The 24,928-nt window shown below is 41.6% G+C and overlaps 1 protein-coding gene and 1 long non-coding RNA gene across 2 annotated transcripts in view; one reads left to right on the forward strand and one right to left on the reverse strand.

Moving 5' to 3' along the window:
* Window positions 1-379: 379 nt before the first annotated feature.
* LOC147254746 (uncharacterized) lies at window positions 380-11,225 on the forward strand. The gene is made up of 3 exons (XR_015118067.1): window positions 380-826; window positions 7,158-7,214; window positions 10,740-11,225. It is a non-coding gene; the product is annotated as an uncharacterized LOC147254746 (long non-coding RNA).
* A 3,386-nt stretch (window positions 11,226-14,611) lies between these two features.
* Window positions 14,612-24,928, reverse strand: part of capn12 (calpain 12) — a 16,679-nt gene continuing 6,362 nt past the window's right edge. The window contains exons 4-22 of the mRNA XM_086216292.1: window positions 23,967-24,100; window positions 23,678-23,849; window positions 23,509-23,592; window positions 22,594-22,679; window positions 22,419-22,496; window positions 22,146-22,336; window positions 21,785-22,068; window positions 21,686-21,697; window positions 21,483-21,562; window positions 20,581-20,703; window positions 20,108-20,144; window positions 19,961-20,032; window positions 19,671-19,716; window positions 18,319-18,380; window positions 17,460-17,528; window positions 17,280-17,358; window positions 17,044-17,160; window positions 16,060-16,112; window positions 14,612-15,971 (exon numbers count right to left, since the gene is read on the reverse strand). Of these exons, the coding sequence (XP_086072418.1) occupies window positions 15,945-15,971; window positions 16,060-16,112; window positions 17,044-17,160; window positions 17,280-17,358; window positions 17,460-17,528; window positions 18,319-18,380; window positions 19,671-19,716; window positions 19,961-20,032; window positions 20,108-20,144; window positions 20,581-20,703; window positions 21,483-21,562; window positions 21,686-21,697; window positions 21,785-22,068; window positions 22,146-22,336; window positions 22,419-22,496; window positions 22,594-22,679; window positions 23,509-23,592; window positions 23,678-23,849; window positions 23,967-24,100 (1,806 nt within the window). The 3' untranslated portion in view covers window positions 14,612-15,944. The remainder of the gene's footprint in view (window positions 15,972-16,059; window positions 16,113-17,043; window positions 17,161-17,279; window positions 17,359-17,459; window positions 17,529-18,318; window positions 18,381-19,670; window positions 19,717-19,960; window positions 20,033-20,107; window positions 20,145-20,580; window positions 20,704-21,482; window positions 21,563-21,685; window positions 21,698-21,784; window positions 22,069-22,145; window positions 22,337-22,418; window positions 22,497-22,593; window positions 22,680-23,508; window positions 23,593-23,677; window positions 23,850-23,966; window positions 24,101-24,928) is intronic.

Consider the following 24,928-nt stretch of genomic DNA (forward strand, 5'->3'; position numbering starts at 1 on the left):
TAATACGACTTACTGGAATGGTGAATATAATTAAGCACTTTTTTTAATTACAAAATGCGGAATTTAAAGCGGCTCCCTATATTCGTGCTCTTTGGATAACATCTTAATATGATCCAAATATTTACAGTTCTATATCTAAGTAAACGCCCAAAGAACTTGTCACGGTACGACGGAATCCCGTCAGACCTCCGAGGGAAATCCTCCCGAAGGAGTTTCTCAGGACACGCCCTGGGGAATCCTTTCAACATGAGCTTCATAACGAAAGGTAGATTCTATTTTCAATCTAGATTTCCCTGATGTCAAGCGTGAAGCCAGAAGGAATTGAACTACCACTCTCACTTGTAAACTACATAATTTAATTTAATCATTTGTCCGTGACAGTAAACTTCACACACATATAAAACAGGACATCACACTGAAATAAGTTAACGGCAGTGTGATTGTGACTTGGATGGTGGGCAGCAGTGACGGAAATCAGCGTCTGTCACCGCAAACATCACCCGACCGAACAGAACGTGATTCATTATGGTGACCTACACGACGGACTAACAGTGTGTGAGTGTGTGTTTTAGGGGAATGGAGGCAGAAGGCCTACGTTTTTGGTTGTGATGTCAAACAATGTCGCGGGGCGTGCATCTTTCTGTCTTCAACCACACAGACGATGTGTGAAAAGGCGTGAACAAAGGGAGAAGAGTTGGGGATAACAAGTTGTTAGTCAGAGCTACAACAACGTCAGAGACGGTGATCCAAGGAGGAGGACGCTGCGTCCCGTCTGGGATGCCGTTAACGGAGCTCCGCTGTCTAACCTGGATGACTCGTCGCCAATGTAAGTTTGTCATAATGATTGCGGATTAATACTCAAGGGGAAAACACCAGAATAAACGATAAAAGCAGTTCTGAATATTGATAACAAGTTTAAGTTATGTTAATACCTGTATCGGAATGTGTATTACAATGACAAAATTAAAACATCTTGAGCAAAACTACCTATAATATCTCAAAGATCTCACTATAGCAATGTAAGAAGCGACAGAGCCTAACAAAGTGGCTGGGATGGGGTTGCCAGATCTGGTAAAACCAAGTTCAACGGCCATGGAATAAAGTACCATGCCAGAACTTAAAACATACCTGTTCTATATCATTTATATTAAGCTGAAATCTACCAACATTTCCATCAGTACCAAACGACTCCATTAAGTAGTAATTAACATAAATAAAGAGGCAATAATTAAAGGTAGCTGTCCCTATATACTAATATCGCCCTCATATCTTGATCTCTAGAAGGCAGGGATAATACAGATAGTTCTGGGAAACATGGATCAATTCTCTGGAGCACAAACCTGTTACTTCTCTCTTTTCTCTTTCTCTCTGTCTGACAACATGAATTTGATCAGTATTAATAAATAAGCTATGTTTATCTTATTTCAATTGATGCCACCTTTTAAATTCAAAATCATGTAAATATAAAACCAATGTGTAAATATTATTTATATTAATGCCTTTTCAGCTTATTCCCTTAGTTGTTTGTTTGATACTTACTTTAGCCACCGCTGGTCTTCACCTAGCTAAAGTTAGCTACGTGTTCACTGCACCGAGCTGATGCTACCTTGCTTCATAAAATAGCTCTTCTCTACGGGAAAACAGCGGACCTGGCAACCCCGAAACGGGACCATGTGCTATCCACGGGTTTACTGCATGTGTGTAGCGTTCTGTCACTATGGCTACGACTCTGCTTTTTTTTTTTGTTATGCCGCCTAGCAACCGGTTTCCGTGGTAACGGGCTTTGAGTGACAGGCAGCAACAGCACACAATATGGCTTCCGGATTCTTTCTGTGCGGTGAGAAGCGGCGTATCCTACAGCGACAGTTCTTGCTATAGCCAGGGTTTAACCATCCGACATTAACCAACGTTCTTATGGGCTTGAAGTAGCATAAGGAAGTATGGGAGAAAAAGTTATTTGTACATTTTTTTGCCAAACTTGTGTCTGTCCCGTGCTTCAGTCGCTGTCTGTACTACAAACACATCATGTTATACATGATCTCATCGTGAATAATCGCATAGTAGATGTGTGAGTATCAAACGGAACACTGCGTTTTCCGATGTGGTTTTAATTAGATGTTCCACTGTACTACTGACCTTCTGTCTGCTTTCACTGAGTGCACTTTATTATGCAATTCTCCGAGAATTTGTTCCTAGAGAGTGTTTGTTTAAAACTTGTGGTCTAGGCTCCAGTCGGGGCAAGTGAAAAAAAACAAAAAAAAACAGACAGTGTTGTCTGATTCCCCCAGCATGCTTTGTTTTGCTTGCCCCTGTCTCTTAGCATATTTTCGGGAAGCCACTAACTTGTACTGTGCTCATTAGGCCAGCCCCTGTTTCCTTTTGGAAGGCGGGCCTTGTTTGCATTGGTCTTCCTGCCCAAAATATTTGTTACTAGGCAACAGTTAGGCCTGTCCCACTTAGGAGTGGTGTTGTTTACACCCCTTCTGGCTTCCAACAACATTACATAACTATGGCAGGCTTTCCCCACTTGAGTGAGAGAAATTTGATCTTTCTTTTCTCTTCAGCCATTCCTCATACCATAGTGTTTCCTGAGCTTTGTCTGTCTTCCTCCACCATTGTTCTTAGTCACACTGTACAACGGATTTATTGGAGTCTAAGAAGTTACTGTGAATAAGTTTGTTTATAGAAAACTCAGCTTGACTCAAGTTTGGCTGAGTTCTCCAAAGAATTATTGCTGGTTGATCTGTGGGGGTTCCGGTCTCTGCCTGTTAAGGTTAACAGCACATTTTAGCTCATGTAAATCCAGTAGTTCTTTGGCAGAGTCCTAAGACTCCCTGCATGCTTGAGAAAACTCAGCATTTGTGTAAAGTAGCAGCTGGAGTACTTTGGTTGAGTTTGAAAAATGGAGCCTCTTAATAATGTTTTGGTTAAACTTGCATGATAAATTTTGGAAGTTGGTAAACTATTCTTGCCTTCCACTGACTTAGAAAGCTTTTAGTGGATCCATCCATCCATCCATTTTCTTCTGCTTATCCTGTTAAGGGTCACGGGGGGGGGGGGGGGGGGGGCTGGAGCCTATCCCAGCGGCTTTCAGGTGAGAGGCGAGGTTCACCCTGGACAGGTCCCCAGTCCATCACAGGGCCAACACATAGAGACAGACAACCATTCACACTCACAGTCACACCTACGGTCAATTTAGAGTATCAATCAGCCTCGTCCCCTCTTGATGTCTTTGGACTGTGGGAGGAAGCTGGAGTACCAGAGAGAACCCACGCAGGAACAGGGAGAACATGGAGACTCCACACAGAGAGATCCCGTGGCAGAACCTTCTTGCTGTGAGGCGACAGTGCTAACCACTGCACCACTGTGACGACCCTTTTAGTTGATTCCTGCTTCCTCATATTTTATTGTTACATCTTAAAGCATCCGTCCATCATCGATTTTCTATACTGTTTAGCTGTTAAGGGTGGGGGGGGGGGGGGGTTGGAGCCTATCCCAGCTGACATTGAGTGAGAGGCAGGGTGCACCCTGGATGGGTCGCTAGTCCGTCGCAGGGCCATCAGGTACAACAAGGGCTCAGTATCTTTGTCTTAAAGCAATACCCAAAAAATGTACTTTGCCTTTCAAGTACTCACAACTAGGTGTCTTGACCTCACAAAGACATATTTGGACCACTGCATCACTCGTCTTTGCTGCTAGAATGCAGAATGAGCCAGCCACGTATACTCAGCTTGGAGTTCATGGCTCTCACTGGCCGCCAGCTACAAACAACAGCAGAACTGTCCAAAAACGCCCATTTACAGACTGTAAAGCACAATTTTCAGTTATATCCACATCTTCTTTTTCTAGCCGTGTTCTCAGTACTCCACCAATAGTGGAGTATACCAGATGATTTGCTTGAGTTTGTAAACTGATGGGGTTTTTTTTTGTGCCAGTTATGCTGGGTTTTTTTGGGGATGGGGTGGGGGTGGCGATGGGGCGCGATTAGCTTCAAGCTGAATATACCTGGCACGCAGAGAAGCGCTACCAAGGGGAAAAAAACATCTTTGTGAGTTCAAGGCACCTATTTATGAGTGCGTGAGAGGGAAAATACATTCTTTCGGTCATACATGTGGTTGTTTTTGAGTGATGGCACGCACAAAGAAATGTTGTCTTTTATGACTCAGTTATACAGAGCCGAGAGCAGTTTCTAGAATTTTCTGTCTTACAGCAGTGTCACTGTTAATACTACAGAGCGGTCTGGCCTTTTATCAGATGAATAACAAGCATTCTACATCAGCATGAACTCCCACAATCTCTCAGTTCCTTGGTCATAGGATTTAAAGAGTCTTAAATGCAGCTTTACACAGTCGTGTAACTTGCTGTAGTCGTATATTTGAAGCTTTTTTTTTTCTGTTTGAGGTACAAACACAAGTAGATACCCTGGCACACCTGACCCTCTGAACTCTTGTAAGACAGTAAGAGCACCATACTGACTGCGTAGGGAAGTTCCCTTTACCCTTTCAGTGTCTTAATGAGTGCAAAGAAGACGCAGTTAACGCTATTTACGTTTGTGACTTTCCAGTTTTTCTTGTTCCCCTTCTGCAGCACACGGCTCCCATACAACTTGCCTCTGTCCTGTTTACGTTAAAGCACAAGTGTTTACACAGCGTAATCCTTGTGGCTCTTGTTAAATAACACAAGGGTGATTTACAGTTATCTGTCAAGAGGATAAAACATTCGTGCGTGCGTCACGGCCTTGGCTTTGAGACAAAAAAATGCTCATCTTGTTTCCCTCAGCGGGCCTCTTGCACTTGTTTTGAGTGAAGCAGGTGAGCGAGGCTGTGGTCGACCGTGGCGTGGCTGACCTACTGTTAATGGGCTCTTAACTGTACTTGATGATGAAGCACAAATTAGAAAAAGACACTTGACAGCTTTGTGTTAGCACATTAGTGTAACATACCGAACTGTTTTTGTATTTGCCTTTGATCTTTCATTTCATTCACTCGGAGTGGATTGGTGGAAGATCATCCTGCGTGGAGCGCGTTCTCTTGCAAGTCAGATCATTTCTTTGTTTTCATATTTGGCAATGCCCCTAAATAACCATGCCCACAATTGTGCACAGCGTCAGAACAATCGCCGTTTTTTTGTTGTTGTTTTTTTTTTTTTTGCTCTGTAATGCCGCCATAAACGTCAGCACTGAGGTGCAGAAAGCACAGTGGATGGCTTTATTGTATCATGCACTGCATGGGAGTCGGACGCCTAAAGTTAAATGCAATCAGTGGGTTTCAGTGTTTCGCAGCTCTCTGTGACTCAGACACAAGCAGCGCGTCAATCCTAGCCTACTTTCAACAGGCTCACTGCCAGTCAGCCAGGCAGAGTGCCAGAGAACGAGAGGGAGGGACAAGTACAAGAGGGTGAGAGAGAATGAGGATGAGATCAGAGGTGGAAAGTAACTCAGTGCATTCAGTCAAATCAGTAAGAGGTTGAATTTTTGACCCAACATTCACATTTGTTGACTATTTCTAAAGAGAGTGAGCCACATTTCCTATGATGACATACATCATTCCACGACACCTTGTCATAGCAGACATTTTGACCTGTCATAGTAGGAAACGGACTGTTGTCATGAGTAACATGAAGGAACCCTTTTTTTTTTGGCGTGATTTGTCAGACCAGAAAAATGTGCCCTCTGATCCGACTTCTGTGTTAACTGGCGAATTGTAAATTTGTGTCAAAGTTGTGGGGGGAAAACATTTGTCAACCAGCATCTTTTGTTTTTTATTCAGTTGGCCTTTATAAGCGTGTTTGAGCTGACACCAGAAGTATTCAAATACTTATATAGTAACTCTTTCTTATTTGTTTGACAGTCCTAGAGAGTTTTGCCTCATCACCACTGTAGATTTACATCAATTCTCAATGTGGATTTTGTGTGCAGATAATCTGGACAATCATTCTTCCTCTCATTTCAGTTGTATTATAAATAGTATTGTTTTTATAAATAACGGTTCATCATGTTTTACTTTTTTTCTGACAAGATACAATGCTGATAACTCAAATCGTGTATGAACCAGTACCAAGTGCTGATCTGACTTTGGTGTATACAGAAATACATTTATTTTTTTATACTTCTAAAGCATGCAGTGAATGGAACCCTAGAAATAAATCGTATTGACAATCAAGCTACAGTCTTGATTTACGCATCCGTGTTTTATTTGTGGGATTTTGCAGTGTGAGATGTTTCCAGTTTCCTAACATTTTTCTGGCGCTGTCTGGTTACTTCAGTTCCAGTATTTGCCAGTGTGGCATCACAACTAAACTTCTTGTGTAGGTCACTTTTTTAGAGCAGTGAAGAAGAATTGATTTCTTGTATGAAAGATCAGTCAATGCTCAGTGGAAGCAGAAGTAGTGGAAGTGGAATTGGAAGCAGCAGGGTCTTGTTTCGGTCCAGGTCGATGCTTGACTTGCATACTTGCTGATACTGATCTCACATTTTTACCCAGCATTCGAGGCATTTGACATCCTGATATCATTATCTGAACAATTTCGAAAAGCAACACCACATCAACATTCTCAAAATTGTCAGTTTTTAGTTACTTTCCAGCCTGTATGAAAACACTGTTGAGTTCCACGCTGTCCTCCAGTCATTCTGTAGGAAAACAGACTGTGAGATAACAAGAGCTAACATTTAGCTTTACTCTGAAGGGGTGTATGTAAAAAATGTGTTGAAACTGTAGCCCACTTGACATAACACCTAGTTGCTAAATTGTTAAATACACTTGAAAGACAATATTCACAGTTTTTGTTTAAATCCAAGGTGGTTTCAATGTGTGCGATGCTTCTATTCATAGAGACGAGGAAAACGTTAATGAATTAGAAATATGGGGCACTTATTGTGTAGTTTCATAATCAAGCAGTGGGATAGTTGGATGAAACACCTCAACACTTGTATGCCTTCCAAACAGGCAGGGAAGAGGGACTTTCATCATATTGAAGTGTTGATTTGAATATAATATTTCTGTCATTATTTCGCCAGATATGAATGCTTCTACCAGGATGCCAAGTTCATTACTCCTCCTGTCCACCCTCTCTCTCTCTCTCTCCCTCTCTCTCCGTCTCTCTGTTTACTTATTTCCATCCAGAAGGCTTTGTTTCAACCTCTTTTCCTTTGCTCACAGGCCCCCTCCCCTCCTCCTTATGTAAGGACTGCCCTATTTTCCAGGGCACAGTAAGAGGTAAGAATAAAGGGAGTGAGTGGGTGAGGAAGAGGGACTGATGGAGGGTGGGATCGAAATTGAGAGAGAAAGAGAGAGAGGAAGAAAAAAGGTATGGGGGTAGAAAAAAGGACTGAAAGCAAGACGGTGAACGCTGCATACATCAAGAAGACACAAGCCTGCGTGTGTCCCCGTCATCCCCCTCACCTAGCTGGCCTCTGTTGCCCACACAATCCCCTCTCTCCTCCTCCTCTGATCTATCTATCTGTGCATATTTAACCGGGGCTTCTCTCTGAAATGATACAGACAACATATAAACTTTTTAAATTATGCTTTTGACAGTTTTTTTCATTCGTTTCATTCGTCCTTCAAAACCTTTATGTGCTTTAATCAGGAAGTTGGCCAACGCCATAAAATGAAAAGCTGTTCTGTGATAGTTTGAAGTCCAAATGTTTTTTTTTCCACCACGTGAATCAGTCTGGGAACTGTTCCTCCATTTTCTTTTGCTTTTGCTTTTTTTTTTTTTTTTTTTTCTTGGCACAAACTGCTTGCTGTACAATTCAAGGATGGTATTTTTTATTTCCCCAGCCCAATTCTACTGTTTATCGCACTGGATTCTTTAGATCACACTGTACAATACTATGATATACAAAAAGCGATAAGCGCATTCATACAATAAATCGATTTGTGTTGCTATCTCTTCTCGTGTTAATCCGTAAATTCACCTCTGATCTTTCATACAGTGAACAGAAAATTTGCCACAAACTGGTAAATGGACTTAAAAGAACTTTACAATTTTGCCTTATTCATCCATACACTCATTCACTGATGACGGAAGCTCCCATTCAATGTGCCAACCTACTGCTCAAGGACTCCTACAAAAAAAAAAAAAGTCACAACAGAAAACATCAATAATTTACCCTCGACATACTGATAGCACAGCTGCTGTGTTCCTCAATCATTTTTGAGTTATTTTAATAGTCGCTGCATTTTTTTTAAAAGTTTTTTTTTTTCCCTGTAAAAGCAGACAGAAAAACTCAATAGGGTCTTCGCCTGAAGTACCTTCTGGCTCAGGCCCTAGTTAACATTTTCAGAAGAGTTGTTGTCACTGATGACACTGCTGTGGAGCTCTCTCAGCCTGATGGAACTGGTGGATGATGCTGCAGAGTTTTTCTACTCACGATGATGAAATACTGCTACTGCCTGAGGGCCTTATTATTCTTCATACATACTGTACATTTTTAAATTCAGGCTTGTTGTGTTTGAACGTAAACCAGAAAGTAGTACCGAGGCATGTAATATGTTACTGTACGTCATGGGAAGACAACAAATTGTACTTTCCGGAGCCTTTTGGCTCCCCTCATCCCAGATCCTGGTGCTGCTGGAGGAGGCTGCAGACCTGAAGAGGCTCAAGCTGCCACCCGTAGCACCACCTGCTCACGTCCCTGTCTGTCCATCAGTCTCTTCCTTTTCCCTCTCTCTTTATCTCTGTCCCTCTCTCCTTCTGCATAAATGTCTTCCTCCATTATCTGTCTTTGTCTCTGCCCCGCTCTCCTGCTCTCTTTCCCCCCAATCGGTCAAAGCAGAAGGCCGTCCCCATTGAGCCTGGATCTGCTTGACATTCCTGCCTGTTAAAAGGAAGGTTTTTGTCACCGCTGTTGCAGGTTGTGCTTGCTGATGGACAATTGTTGGGTGTAAATTCACTGAAGGAGCGTGGTTCTAGACCTGCTCTACTTGTAAAGTGTCATGAGATAACTTTTGTTGTGATTTGGAGCGATACAAATAAAATTGACTTGACTTGACTACTTTTAATATAAATCAAATGACTCATCAAACAGGTGAAGTTCGGAAAAGTTCAAAGTCGCCTCATACCAAGTTCTGTAGGGCTTCTGGTCAACCCATCAGGAGGAATACAACCGAGTGAGAACAAAAAGAAAAGAAAAAGCCATGTAATTTCCTGTTGCCACCAGGTGGTGCTGTGATTAATCTGCTCCTTCTCTTTTACTACACATTTTTGATAGAACTAAATGAATTGACTATGTTGTGAAACATACAATTTTTTTTTTAAGATACTGGTGAAAAACACTAAATAATTACGTTTTCCTCAATCAAAATGGTGCTGACTTAACATTATTTTACACAGAAGCACCTTAAAAGCCATAGAATTGTTTTTACAGAGGTAATGAAAACATGTTGAACAATTATGCTAATATGTTCATGAAAAAGTTGTGAATTTCATTTGAACCGAATGACTTCAGAGAGCGCTTTAAGCTATATTTGGGTTCTACAGGTAGAGCCTGACGTAATGTTCAGGTTGAATTTCAAAACTGTTTCTGCTGCATGGAATTTGACTACGCAGCTGTGAAGGACTGACGGCAGCAGTTTGATGTTGACTTTATCACATTCTTGTCCTCTGCGCACATGTGGACTTGTTTTGAAATCCTCTCTGACTGCATTCGTTGACACTCAGTGTCAGTAGGCTGCTGGCTCGTGTCTTCTGCCCTGTCAGCACTTTCTCAACTTCCGAGTCATTGAATAATTAAGATTTTAACTTAGAAGCAATAATTCAGGTGCATTCCAATATTAACTGCACATGTTTTTATTTCACAGTTTTGCACTATAAAATATCTGTATAATGACACTTGTTTCTGGGGCCCATTTTTATTTTACTACGAGCCTTCTACTTCGTTTGTGTGTACTTCTGTCAGTACTGCATACAGCAGGAGTAAAACAGTTCTTCAATCCCTTGCTCAGTTGTGGAGAAAGTATATAGTTCCTTTACTTAAGTGAAGATAAAAAAAAAAATCCAGATAAAATAGTGCTCTGTAAGTCTTGATTCAGAATTCGAATTATGTAAAAAAGGAGAAGTGTTTGATATTGAGTTCAGTAAAAGTAGTCCATGCTTTTGTCACTTCCAGGCTGGATTACTGCAATTCCCTCCTATCAGGCTGCACCAGTAGGTCCCTGAAGACTCTCCAGCTGGTCCAAAACACTGCTGCCCGCGTGTTGATGAGAACTAGTAGAAGAGACCATGTCTCTCCTGTACTGGCTTCTCTGCATTGGCTCCCTGTCAACTTCAGAACAGAATTCAAAATTCTGCTGCTAACATGCAAAGTCCTCAACAATCAGGCATCTTCACATTTTACAGAGCTCATAGTCCCCTATTATCCAGCGAGAACCCTTCGCTCCCAGGATGCAGGGTTACTTGTGGTTCCTAGAGTTCTTAGGGTTTCTAAAAGTAGAATGGGAGCCAGAGCCTTCAGAGATCAGGCTCCCCTCCTGTGGAACCGTCTCCCAGTTTTGGTCCGGGATGCAGGCACCCTCTCTACCTTTAAGAGCAGATTTAAGACCTTCCTTTTTGATCAGGCTTATAGTTAGTGCTGCTTAGGCTGGCCCTTAGATATGCTGCTATAGGCTCAGACTGCCGGGGGATGTCCCATGGTGCACTGGGCTTCTCTCTTCTCCTCGCTTTCCTCTCTGTCCTCCTATATGTGTCATATATAAGTCATACTCATATGTGTTACTAACTCGTCTTCTTCTCCGGAGGCTTCGGGCTTCTCGCATCCCAGGTGCTGCTGGAGGAGGCTACAGACCTGAAGAGGCTCAAGCTGCCACCTGTAGCTCCACCTGTTCACGTCCCCGTCTGTCCATCAGTCTCTTCCCTTTCTCTCTCTCTTTATCTCAGTCCCTCTCTCCTTCTGTATATCTGTCTTCCTCCATTATCTGTCTATGTCTCTGCCCCACTCTCCTGCTTTCTTTCCCCCCAACCGGTCAAAGCTGAAGGCCGTCCCCATTGATCCTGGGTGTGCTTGACATTCCTGCCTGTCAAAAGGAAGGTTTTCGTCGCCGCTATTGCAGGATGTGTTTGCTGATGGAGAATTGTTGGGTGTAAATTCATTGAAGGAGTGTGGTACTGGACCTGCTCTACTTGTAAAGTGTCATGAGATAACTTTTGTTGTGATTTGGAGCGATACAAATAAAACTGACTTGACTTGACTTGACTTATTGTTCAGCACAAGGCAGATACCCACAAAACTCAACTGGATATAAGAAGGCTAAAATTACCCTTAATTGCCTTGTTTGGCTGTTTAGCCTCAAACTTGTTTAAGGTTGAAAGTTGCAGTGAACTGAAAGATCTGAAAAAATAACATGACAATGAGGATTAAATACTCTATGACAAGACCTGCTTTCCGAGTGTTTTGTGCCATACAAAAATAAATATTGGCAGTAAAAGAAAAATAAAAGTATTTATACGACCTGTGGTGTTGAACAGTATTTATCATATTGTTCAGGTATTAATCCACAATGTGTCAAATTTTGAACTCCAGTCTAGGAGCCTGATCCAACCTTGATGTGAACCATAATGAACCAGGTGTTAGATGAGCTGATGTAAAGTAGCATGAAGCAAGTACTTAAGTAAACTAGAAGTACTTACAAGTATTGAAATTATAGGAATTTAATCAAGTTGGATGTTACAAGTTTTTGCAGCAGTGGCTGTGAAAGAGCTGGACATCATCTTTATCAAATGTCGAACACGAGGAGGGCTGTCAGCCAACTGATGCTGCACTTTGGATCTCAAATTATCCTCCATCAGTTTTCAAGTTTAGTAAATATGCACGCACAATCCCCCTACGCCCCATGTCAGCGCACACTCATATCTTTGAATACCCAAGCTATGACGACTGAGATAGTACTGCTCATCAAATTTATGCGTGAGCGAGCCCAGGCTAAATTTGCAGCCAAGGAGCCAACTTACGCAATCCTCCCTGGCCCCCCTCTTGTCTGTACAATGGCTTAAATCTCACAGTTTCAAATCATCCCGGCCCTCCCCAGATCCCACCCCCACACTATGCACTACAACTCCGGCACTATTCTTGTATCTGCCCCCGCTGCTGTGGCACAAAAATACCAGCACCTCCAAGAACAGACGCCAAACCCTGTCAAAGCATCATCACATCCCACGGGACAGCTGGGGGGTGGAGAGAGGGAGGGTGGTGTGAAGAGAGAAGAGCAGGTGGAGGGATGAGTACAGCTGCTGTCGAGAGAGAAGAATCAACAGAGAAAATGAAGGACGTCTGTGAGGGAGGGGACAGAGTTTACAGTGATATCCTGTAAGATCAGACACAAACTGTTTCTCTTTCCTGAGGAGTTGATGTTATATTACAGTATTTATAGGCGGCACAACAGCATCACTAGAGGAAAGTGAGGTACTTTTACTATTTTATGGTTTGGTCTTTTTATACTTCACATTTCAGAGGGAAATATTGCACTTATTACACAGTCTTTATTTAGTAGTTGCAAATAAATACTTTGATAAGATTATATAAGGTATGTTTCCACACCAGCCATCCACAACATGCAATGACTAACGCATAGGCTCCCTAAGAATAAAGTACTGTCATCCATAATTATCATCACACAATTAAAATAGATTTCTTCTCATTATTGTTTTAGGAATATTGCTGTTAAATTATATCCAAAATGAAAATGTGCTTTTCTCCAATACAAATAACAGCTTTTAACCCAAGAGATTTGCATTATTATGTGAATTTTGACCAGCTCTCATTGATTCTTATATTATTTAGTGATCAGGAATTTAAAAAAGCAAAAACAAATATGTTTGTCTCCTTTGTAAAAAGCACATCTAAAGTTTTGAAGGCACACGTCAAATAGTCAGTCAGTCTTTATTTATATCGTACCTTTCAAACATGTCATAATACAGTTCAAAGTGCTGTGCAGAATAATGTCCAAGGCACATGTGTATGACGTATACATGTCATAGTGACCTTTGACCACCAATATGTGTTGAGGGCATCTGTTAGTCCCAGAGGACGTTTTTTTACTTTATTTGATTAAATACCCCAGAGATATTTCGTCCATGTGAGGAGACAGTGACCTTTGACCTTTGACTGGCAGATTTTTTTCAGTTCTTCCTTGAATCCAGGTGGACATTTGTACCAAACATCATGATCGGTGTGGCTGCACAGACTTTTCATATATCTGGAACAATGGATTTCCGACTAAAATACAAACATAATTATAGGAGGCAATTTATTTTCTGTAAACTCGACAGAGAAGGTGTCTGAGGCCGAGTGAAGGAAGGCCAGACTGTTGGGAGGGAGAGATGAAACAAAAAAAGATTGAGTGGTCGAGGTGAAGGAGAGTCCACGCATAGAGAGAAGCTTCCTTTCCTCTTTTCCTCCTCCCTACATCACAATGTAGATGGATGGTTGCCGAGGGCAACCTGTGTGTACTAGCCTAATTATGAACTGGAGGTGGTGTTTGAGCAAATATTCTATAAATAGAAACATTTGTAGAAAGGACATTAACTTGCTTGGGCTTTTGTGTGTGCTTACATCTAAGAACCTGTGTATGTTTGTGTGTGTGTTAGAGAGAGAGAAAGAGAGAGAAGGAGAGAGGAAGAGCAAGAACAACCAGTGTATAACAGGGAAGAGGAAGATGCAGATTGTGAGAATCAGTTACTAGAGAGAACTGGAGGGGGGAGAAAAAGTGAGGGATGGATGGAGGGAGGGAGCAAGGGAACAGTGGAGGAGGGGGCGAGTGTGTGTTGACGCTGTACGTGGCGTCAGTGCGATAAGAATAGAGATGGTGCGTGTAGTGCTGCTGAGACATCACCCTCACACCCTCAGTGAGGCAGACAGTACTCACTGTGTGTGTGTGTGTGTGTGTGTCTGTGTGTGTCTGTGTGTGTGCGCTAGCCAAAGTATCTCATGTGTGCATGGATGAGTAAACTGTTCAGGTTGCAGTGATTTTGGTTTTGAGTTGTGTAATTACAGGTATTTATACCATTTCCTTCTAGAATGTCGGTGAAAATTCTCAGTCTTCAGGTCATGGTATCTCTGAAGTGCTGTGTTGGAGGCAACTGGACTGTTTCAGTGTTCTCCAGGACACCCTCTCATCTTAGAGGCTCCTTCAGTTCTAAGTCACTGATGGGGACTTGCAAGTATTAAGACCCGGGTGACCCTCTGACTGTCGTTGCATGTGAGCTCTGGGTTTCAGAGTTGTTGAGGTCACATGAGAGATGTTGACTCATCTGGAATTCAATTGATTCGTTAGTTGGTCATTGATTCAACTGGTATCTATGTGGGTTTGTTTTGGCTGGGGGGATCCAAGTGTGAATGGGTGTTGACTTTCCAAGGAAGGGTGCCCAGGACCCTTTTGTATGTAGGAGACAGGTAATAACGAAGGCCACCTCGTCTGTTCAGGAAGTTATCTACATTAAAACGTAACTTTTGCGAAGGGGCCCTGACCTAGAAATCTCCACATGTTCTGACAAATAGAGGTAAATAACAAAATCCTCCAGTCCGATATGATCATTGAACAACAGACCTCGCGCAAAATATATGCATTACTGGAACAACAGTTATAAGTTAGCAAGCAAATGTGTAAATGTTCTTTATTACAAAAGAGTTTCTATGACCCAAATGTTGCTTACCTTCCCGAAGGAGGGCAACATTAGAGGAGACAACAGGCACTGGATACATTTTATTCAAGAGTGAGTACACAGGCTCAACATGTCAGATTATAAACGCAGAGTTTGTGTGAATCTAATATTACATGTCAATCATATAATTTTGACTCTGTTGCCTTCAATCCTGCTGCACAATTGACTCTATGGCGTAGAGCGGGAACGAGTCCGAAAACTCAGACATAAGTTAGCATCACTTAACGTCCAGTTCCTTAATTTCAGTCAGTGTTTTGTTTTTGTTTTTTTTTAATGGGTTTTTCATTCAATGCATTAAATTAGGTATATGTTTGAAACCAGCTTAATGTATTTTAACAATTTGTCTGATGGCATAAAATACGTTACTTAATACCACACTCATGAACTCTGAAGCCTTCATTTGTATTACAAATGACGATTTCTGTCAAGGGGCTTAACCAGACAACAAAGGTTATAGCAGATGTTAAACATCATCACACACACAAAAAAAAACAGAAGCGTGAAACTGGTAGTGGTGACACTGAATTCATGTTTCTGTAACATCAGTTACTTATTGTTGAATTTATGCTTCACAAAACATAGCAGTGGTTTTAATTTGTGGAATTTATTTTGAGAAAAAAAATCACGTCAATCTTTGCTTCAGAGTTTGTTTTTTGAAAAATAATCCTGAATCATCTTTTCATCTTTAAAAAAAAAATTCCCATCAGCTTTTGATCGAGGGAACCCGTGATGCTATGATGGATGGATGATAAATTATTCCTGCAAAACTATCAAAAAAGAATGAGGACATAAATGTCTATAATATGAAATCAAAATGATCACAGCTGAAGTAATATAACATCCATCCATCCATTTATTTTCTATACTGCTTATCCGTGGGGGGGGGGGGGGGGGGGGCTTGAGCCTATCCCAGCCAACATTGGCCGAGAGGCGGGGTTCACCCTGGATGGGTCGCCAGTCTGTCGCAGAGTCATCAGGAGTACTTCGGGGTTGAGTATCTTGCTCAAGGATACTTCAACATAGTCACTGGGGGACGTGAGGATCAAACCAGCGACCTTTCGGTTGTTAGATGGTCGTTCTACCTCCGAGCCATGCCGCCCCCAGTAATATAATGGTGTTACATAAATGTTTCATAATCTAAATATCACACTAAAGCAATATAGAAGATAAAGAACAGAATGAACTATCCTGTAGTTTGGAATTCACATAGAAAGAGATTTGATTCAATCCAGGACGTGCAGCTCGTGTGTGTCATGATGGGCACTCAGTTCATGTGGTGACCCTCATTACACTGTCAGAAAGCGAAGCAGCCACTATGAAGGAGAGACAGTCGGACGAAATGAATGTGAGACAAAAATGTGTTTAGGTTCACTTCAGTAAGAACACAAAATGGACACTCACAGAATTGATTCCTTTGTCTTTCACCTCTTGACTGCTCTCTGATTCATACAGAGCTGAGAAGAGAAGACGAGACAAGAAGTTACATCTTAGCAGCATCTGTGCAAAGACGCCACCGTCTGTAATCTTTGAACATATTTTAGAGTTTAATTTGAAAACCAGCTTTCTCCAGTTTATTCAGTGATCATTTAAAACGGTGACTATACCTCATTATGCAAATAGACTGTGAATCAGCTAAAAGCCAAGATTTATTATGAATTAGCACACAGTATTTTCATTATTTTTGCTCTATCTATTAAATAACAAAGAAAAATCTAAGAAAAGGATACATCTTCATTAAAAAATTACTTACGTTTTTGCATTTTGTATTTTCTCATTGACTTAAGTTGGTTTCAACCAAATGCCTAAATATACACGTACAATATGAGTGTAGATGTCTAACTAATAATATCTCTGTGTCCCAGGTCTGGAGTGGACAGAATGATAATAGAATTAAGATTTATTCCATTTTTTCCCCTTGCATCAGCCCTCAGGTCAACTGGTGTATCCTCATGGAAACATTTGGGCTCCATTAGTAATTTCATTTTGCGTGTGTGAGCATTCGTGTATGAGACTTAAGCCACTTTCATAGACACAAGCCAGTCTTAAAGCATTTAATTGAGGACAACTTGTTAAATTATGGACAGAAGTTGTGTCCCCACTTTGGAAGGGTTAGGGTTTTTGGGGCAGTGTTTAGGGCCACGAGGAGGGTAAAAAATGTAAGTCAATTCAGATTTGTTCAAAGTGTGTTTGTGTGTTGTTTTAATTATCTTATAGCTGTAAAGACACACAGAGAGAAAGAAAACAACACTAGTGCTCAAAAAATGATTTCAAAATGTATTTGTGTGTGTGTGTGTGTGTGTGTGTGTGTGTGTGTGTGTGTGTGTGTGTGTGTGTGTGTGTGTGTGTGTGTGTGTGTGTGTGTTTGGGTGGGTGGGTTTGGGTTACCAAAAAGCTTGCGCAGCCTGGTGACACACGACACAAAGCCGTGGAAAGGCAAATGAAGTTCTCCAGATGCAAAGCGCTCAGACAACTGCTGGATTACCTTGCAGTCACACTGTATTCCTGGGAATCAGAGGAGTCAGCAGAGGTGTGAAACCAAACAGTAGCAAGTGTGTGTGTGTGTGTGTGAGAGTGTGTGTGTGTGTGTGTGTGTGTGTGTGTATGTGTGTGTGAATACATACCAACAGCCTTCAGTGCTGAACTGAGCTCAAAGGGGCTCATGGTCCCAGAAGAATCTTCATCATACTGGAAAAAGATGGACTGAAAGAGAAAGAGAGAGAGAGCAGTGTCAGAATTGCTCTTGCCCCCCCCCCCCCCACACACACACACACACACATGCATACACACGCACTGAAGTGTACCTGCAGATTGCGCAGACTGGACAGCAGAGTTCTTGCTTGTTTTCGGTTTAGACTGGAGCGGCCTTTAGTCTGTCAGCAGAGTTCAGGATTTCTCAAAAAGACAGAAGACTAAGTGATGGCTTGGCTCATAAGTACATTATACTTCTGTTTTTTTCTGTTCATAACTTTTACTCAGTGTATTTTTACACTGTTAGGCTGCAAGTGCTGATTCTTAACTCCCAAGAAACACAGGAGGACACGGTCTAGGAGTGAGCACACATGAACTGTGTACCTGTACTGAGGCCATATTTGTTTGACCCCTTGTAAACTTGAAAAAGAGACATGTAGGGCAGAGTAAAGAAAGACAAGAGGAAGCAGAACAAGCTTTGAAAAGAAAAGAAAATCAAACAGTAATTTGGTTAAGGAGAGTCCAGATAGGATTCACACAAATCTCTCTTTATCCTCCACCTCACTCCATCACAGTGAAGATGGAAGTTTGCTGAGGGCAACATGTGAGTACTTTCCTGACGGTGAATGGGAGATTTTGTGTGAGGAAAGGTGCTATTAATAGCAGCATGTGCAGAGAGGATACTTGCTTGTGCTTCTGAGTCTCCGCACAGCATCAGACAATGAAGGTGACAGACAAACCGGCGGATTAAATAGACTCAAAAATGATACAAACCTGCCTTGATGTTTGCGAATGATGTCATGATGACTCATGATTCGGGTTTAAACCCCTTCACAGGCATAAGCAAAGTGTCCTGGCACAATACTGAATCAAATATCAGTGGTTAGTCAGTAAACTAAAGATTGTGTCTGATAAACTGCGAGGAAGTGGGAGAGTGAGTAATATTAAATCATACAGTGAACAAAAGGATACATCCTCTCCAAAGATAAACTGTCTGCACGTCTCCAGTGGCAGATGGTAGTCTTCATCAAGAACTGAGATTGAGAAAAACACAGCAATTTATGCAGAGAGAGAAAATCAGGCTTTGGTTAGGGTGAGGACAAGCAAGTCCCTTAATCAAGCTCAGTTTACTCCATCTGACTGGAAGCAATGAGCCTCGTCTAGACTGGTGACCTCTGTGACTCCACCATTCCAACCGAAGGGAGCATGTTGTTACATTGCTCCCATCTAGTGGCATCAACAAGTACTGCAGAGTCAAAGATCATCTCGGGTTGCATTATGGCCTGAAAATGTCAGATAAATCGGGACAAATGTACGGTGGCCCTGAGGGGCAAAACACAATGACATTTTACAAAAAACAAAAACATTTGACAAAACACGACAACATTTCACAAAAAAAAATAACATTTCACAAAACACAAAAACATTTCACAAAACACAACAACATTTCAGATTACGGAAAGGGTAGGGACAACATTCACACATTGTTTGTGATTGGACCAACCCAAGTTTGGCGACAGTTCAATTATGTCATTTCCTGTTCCTTTTGCGTACTACTCTCAGCAGTGTCCTTGCACAAATTTTAAGTGTTTAAGTGTTTGAAACGATGGAAGAGGATATTGAAATCATAAGGGACTATTTTAAAACCATTGATAACTAACAAGGGTGGCTGACTGACCAATCGTTGGCAGCTATTGTCCCATTCTCTGTTCCACAGTCTGTGTGCAGTCTCATGGGAATAACGCCGACACTTCTGATACAGTTGATGAAGTTGTTTTTTATTACTACAGGGTTGTTTTTTTTTAGGTCCACATTTGAGCCACAAGATTCTGCGGGAGAACCCGTCTATGTAGCCAGATATCGCCATGTCAAATGGTTTTAATTTGTCATACCTGTCTACATGCCACAAGTAATTTGGACCCATAGACTAGTACAAGCGTCTAGTGAACCAACGACGTGTCTGCGACAAGGTCCTGCATGGGTTCAGTTCTTGAAGTCCCTTTTACGTAACACAGAGGCCATATTTCTGCTTTAAAGTCAACCACATGTTGTTGTGTTTTGTGAAATGTAGTTGTGTTTTGTGAAATGTTTTTGTGTTTTGAGAAATGTTTTTATGTTTTGTGAAATGTTTTTGTGTTTTGTGAAATGTTATTTTGTTCTGTCAAATGTCGTTGTGTTTTGTGAAATGTTATTTTGTTCTGTCAAATGTCGTTGTGTTTTGTGAAATGTTATTTTGTTCTGTCAAATGTCGTTGTGTTTTGGGAAATGTCGTTGTGTTTACACCTCAGGGCCACCGTACAATGTAATGTACTGCAGATTCTCACCTGAGTTGAACAGCTTCATGAGCTCCTTAGCATTCAGCCTGTCATCCTACAGCAGAAAGAGCAGACAATGTGTATTTTAGCCCATTTCCCATCCATGCATCTCCAAATAGTCTAATTTGCTAACTTGTTTTTGGTCTGTGGGAGGAAGCTGCAGCACCTAGAGAGAACCCACGCAGGCACAGGTTTCCTACACACAGAACATCCTCTTGCTATGAGGTGACAGTGCTAACCACTACCATGCAGAGCAGCTGTTAGCAGAATAATATAGCATCTAAGAAGGTTATTCTTACTGGTCCAGCCTTCTCATCGAAGGTCTTCTGCACTCTCACTTTATCCTCTGGGGAAACAGGGGTTGCCATCAGCTGTTTGGCACAAACAAATAAATCAGATAAAAATTTTTTTTTAATGAATTGCTCTAATGTGTTCTTGTAACTCACCGGTAGATATCCAGAGGAGCATGTAAAGTCCTGAGTCCTTAAACACAACAACCACAGACTGTAAGTGTTAGCCTCTTAATTCTCTCTTTTTAAAGCAGAATAAACATAAAGGATGTGGAACTCTTGTTTTATTGTAGCACAACTGCATGAGCGTATCTGGATATGTTGCTATAGAAGCATCAGTGTATTGTTGTTGAGAGTCAATGCAGTGCAGAAATAATGTTGGGTGCTCAGCTGAAGTGTGGGTGATGATGACTGTACTGGTGAGGTGATTCAGGGATGCTGCTGAGCCCTCAGGAAGTGTTGTGGGGCTGTGATTTAACAAAATATGACGCAATAAGACGTCACAGACACAAACGTACTTAACATTAACATAAAGTGGCTGGGGAACGAGGCTGGTGCTGCAACATCATGTGTCATATAAATTACAGCAAAATTAGGACTCCTCTTGATTTTTGTCCCCCCGCCCCTACCCCAAAGTATTTCCGGTCTTGGAGAAGATGCGGACAAAGAACTCTCCTGGTTGGTTTGGTCGATAGGTGGACGCCACAAAGATGTAGTGACCCGGTTCCAGATGCACCTTTCGCCACACACTCCTGTCAGACATGGTCAGCGAAAACTTCATGTATTTCAAACAAATGCTTTATGTACAATGAAATACATGAATCAAGTATAAAACATGAACACAGATTCGAATAGACAAAATCACTATGGCATAATATTATATAATTAAATCATAACCACCTTTTACATCAATCCATTATATGAGACATTACAACAGTTTTTTTTCCATGATTCATATAAATGTAATTGGGTCCTCCTAGTTTAGAATCAGTAAAAAATTGTAACTCAGCTCTTATAATGCACAAGAAGAAGAAGAAGAAGAAGAAGAAGAAGAAGAAGAAGAAGAAGAAGAAGAAGAAGAAGAAGAAGAATAGAGTTTATTTCTATTAAAGTGAAAATAAAAAAATAAAGCCAAATTTGAACAATGACTGATTAAAAACCATAATAAAACACCAAGAACATCTTAAGAGGTGATTTAAAGGAATATTAATGTAGCAAACTGGATCTCCTCAAGCAGGTTGTTCACTCCATAGGAACCCTAACAGCTCATTCCTCTTTGGTCCCCTTAAACATTGATGCAATTCTGCCTTTAAAAAAAAAAAAAAAAAAAATCAACTTTTTTTTTTTAACAGCCTCAGCTAATGTAGCTTAAGTGGGCCACACAGCTGGATTGTGAATGTGTTCATAAACCAACATAAGACACTGAAATAGATTTAATATTGCGTGTGTAGATGTTTGAAGTAGAAATATGAGGACAAAAAGGTGTAATATGTAAGAACCAACGCTGCAAGACCCAACACTGCTCTCTTACCTTAGCGCTTTATATTTCCCAGAACGACCAACAGGGCGATTTTTCAAAAAGAAGCTCCGCTCCAGACAAGTACCTTGGAGCTGTAGGGAGAGAATATATTATCAAGAGTTAAAATTCCAACTCAATTAAACCATTTTTTGTGAACTAAAACAGAATTGTCATTTAATGAGACATTGTGAAACTCTTGCTGCAGATATAGTCACCTCAGGAGGAACCTGCATTAAAGACAAAACACAAAGACAGTTTGAGGTCATTTAGGAGTAATCTGAACCTGCTGAAGCTCCAGTGTCAGATTAAAGTACCTTGTAGATGTGGAAGCCAATGTGGAGGAAGTGGACTTTATCTCTCCGCCTGCGGTCTTTCTGCAAAAGCTCCACCAGTAGTGTACACTTTTTAGCTTTCATGATCTGTTTCTCTGCTAGTTTTCTCTCCTCATCATCGTCTTCCTCGTCCTCCTCATCGTCCTCCTCATCGTCCTCCTCATCGTCCTCACCTTCTTCATCTTCCTCATCTTCTTCATCTTCCTCTTCTGGCCGGTCCTGCTCTGTGAGAACCATCTCAAATTGTGGATTTGTCCAAAATGATCCTGCAGAAACAAACACACACGATGAAGTGAAAGGTTCCTCAAATTGTGTTTTAAAAAAAGTGCATCCACAATCATACGGTGGTATCTTCGGCTTCCACCAGCAGAGCTCCCTGGTATCCACAGCCCTTCATGTTCATGGATGGTCCACTTAGACAGTGGGGCAGCAGAGGAAGGGGAGGCAGGGCTGCTTCCCTCCACAATGGCGTCAGGGTTGATGTTGCAGAGCTCCACAATGTCAAACAGCCTGCTGAAGTCATCTGTTCTGATCCTGATATGGAAGATCAAAAAGGTTTTTGATTATGAGATTACAAACCCTATAAATTACAATTCTATACCGATCTACTTTATACCAGAACTCTCCATCCTCTCTTTTTTTCATCTCAATTCGGTCTTTCTCGTCTTTGTCTATGTCATCCCACTCTTTCCCCCTGCAGTCAAAAACAAAGTCCAACTCAGCATCCACAGGGATTTGTAAACTGCCAGTTCACTATTTCTTACACAAACACACACAGGAAGTGTCCTCACTTGTCACTCCAGGGTCCGCGATATTCAACAAAACCCCACGGATTTCTCAGTCTTAGCAAATAAATCTCATTGGAGCCTTTTTTCACCTGAGATGTGGAGAGAGATGTTAAATTAATATCACAATTTGTTTTTTTTTAACAAAAAAGAGCTGTTCTTACAGTGATTAGATTAGATTAGATTAGATTAGATATGAGGTAAAATTAGATAAGATTAAATAAAATTAGATTAAGTAAGGATAGCTTACATTAGAACATTACATTACATTACATAAAATGAATTAGATCATCCTGATTAGTCTGGACGTGTAATTATATGTGCTAACATGATATTAGTTAAAGGTTGAGTGAGATTATATTTGCCTGAATCAAGCGAATTTACATTGAATTAAAAATAAATTGAATTAAATTAAAATAAATGAAAATTGTAGCTTTAGGATCAGATTAGATGAGATCTGATTAGATCAGATTGGAGCTCATCTAATCTGATCTGATCTAATCTGATCCTAAAAGAGATATGAGGTGACATGAGATACAACAACATTTCAGTGAGATTATATTAGTAATTTAATATGTATTGTAATAAAATTTGATAACATAATATTTCATTTGAATTATTTATGTATTAACAGTTAAATCATTTATCAAAGATTGAAAAAAGTATATAAAATTAGATTAGAATTAGATGAGATTACATTGGATGTGATGAGATTTACTTAAATCTGATTTGATTCAAATGAGAAAAGATATGTGATAACACAGAATAACATTCCAGAGAGATGAGATGAGAATATATGAGATGTGGTTCAGTCAGATCAAATGCCAGATGTCACACTGATTTAAGGCAACAGTAAATACACAAAAGAGGCATCAGGACTGATAACAGTAACTAGTGAGAGCGGTGAGCAGGGTAACTGACCTGGTCAGTGTCGGTGATGGCGTAAGCGTGCCCCTTTATCAGCCCGTTTCCAGTCACTTTACCAACCTCAAGATAGCTGCTGGCCTGCAAAGACATAAGAAGTGGATCTAAGTCAACAACCAGCTGTGCTTACCTGCTAACTGGAATACTTAAAGGTGAGTGAATGTACCTGGATGAAGCAACTGAGCAGGCTGCCTCGGGAGAGGGCGGCTGTCAAAACCCTCCAGAGCACCAGCGGGGTACGAGAGGAGACAGGCAGCGAGTATGCGATACCACCTGTGAAATCTTCCATCCCTTCTGAAATGATTCCCCCCTTCAGGCTTCCGTAAGAACCAATCAACCTACATCCAAGAGGTGGTAAAAAGATATCAAATCACTGCAGCAATGAACGCACAGGAAAAGAGTGGGTGATCTCAGACTTTGCAACCCGGAAACATATGCTGGTAGTGGCAACTGACTTGGCATAGGCCTTCTCCACCAGGGCGCTCCAATACTCGTTGCGGGTGTGAGAGTAGCTGAAGAGCAGACGGCCTTCACGTACTGGCAGCCTGTCATCCACAACCACCTCCACCCACTCACCATACTGCCAGAACTGCACAGGGAGACACAGGGAGCGAGAGGAATGGTGAGGACTGAATGAAACGAGTCAAGGAGGAGTTGGAATGAGTAGACACACTCAACTCTGAGCCTGGTGTTTCCATTGAAGGGTCATTCAATGACTCTGAGGGCTACAACTCATCATCGGCATCTTCCCCGCTATAAGTCCATCCATCCATCCATTTTCTTCTGCTTATCCTGTTAAGGGTCACGGGGGAACTGGAGCCTATCCCAGTGGCTTTTGGGTGAGAGGTGAGGCACACCCTGGACAGGTCACCAGTCCATTGCCGGGCAAACACATATACAGTAGACAGGACAGCCATTCACACTCACAGTTTGAGTATCCAATTAGCCAAGTCCTCATTTGCATGTCTTTGGACTGTGGGAGGAAGCCTGAGTACCTGGAGAGAACCCATGCAGGCACAGGGAGAACATGGAGACTCCACACAGAAAGATCCCGTGCCTGAGGTGCGGCTTAAACCCGGAACCTTATTGCTGTGAGGTGACAGTGCTGACCACTGCACCACCGGGTCGCCCCCGCTGTAAGTGTTTTTCTCTAAATATTACCATGCAATATTCCAGGAAGGCTTTCAGCGGGGGGCGGCAAGGTGGTGCAGTTGTCAGCACTATCGCCTCACAGCAAGAAAGTTCTGGTTCAAGCCGCACCTCGGGCACGGGATCTTTCTGTATGGAGTCTCCATGTTCTCCCTGTTCCTGTGTGGGTTCTCTCTAATACTCCAGCTTCCTCCCACAGTCCAAAGACATCAAGAGGGGACGAGGCTGATTGATACTCTAAATTGACCGTAGGCGTGGCTGTGAGTGT

Source organism: Aulostomus chinensis, chromosome 10 (genome assembly GCF_037954235.1).
Source record: "Aulostomus chinensis isolate RoL2024-O1b breed Wild chromosome 10, RoL_Achi_v1.0, whole genome shotgun sequence".
In the NCBI taxonomy this organism is placed as follows: Eukaryota; Metazoa; Chordata; class Actinopteri; order Syngnathiformes; family Aulostomidae; genus Aulostomus; species Aulostomus chinensis.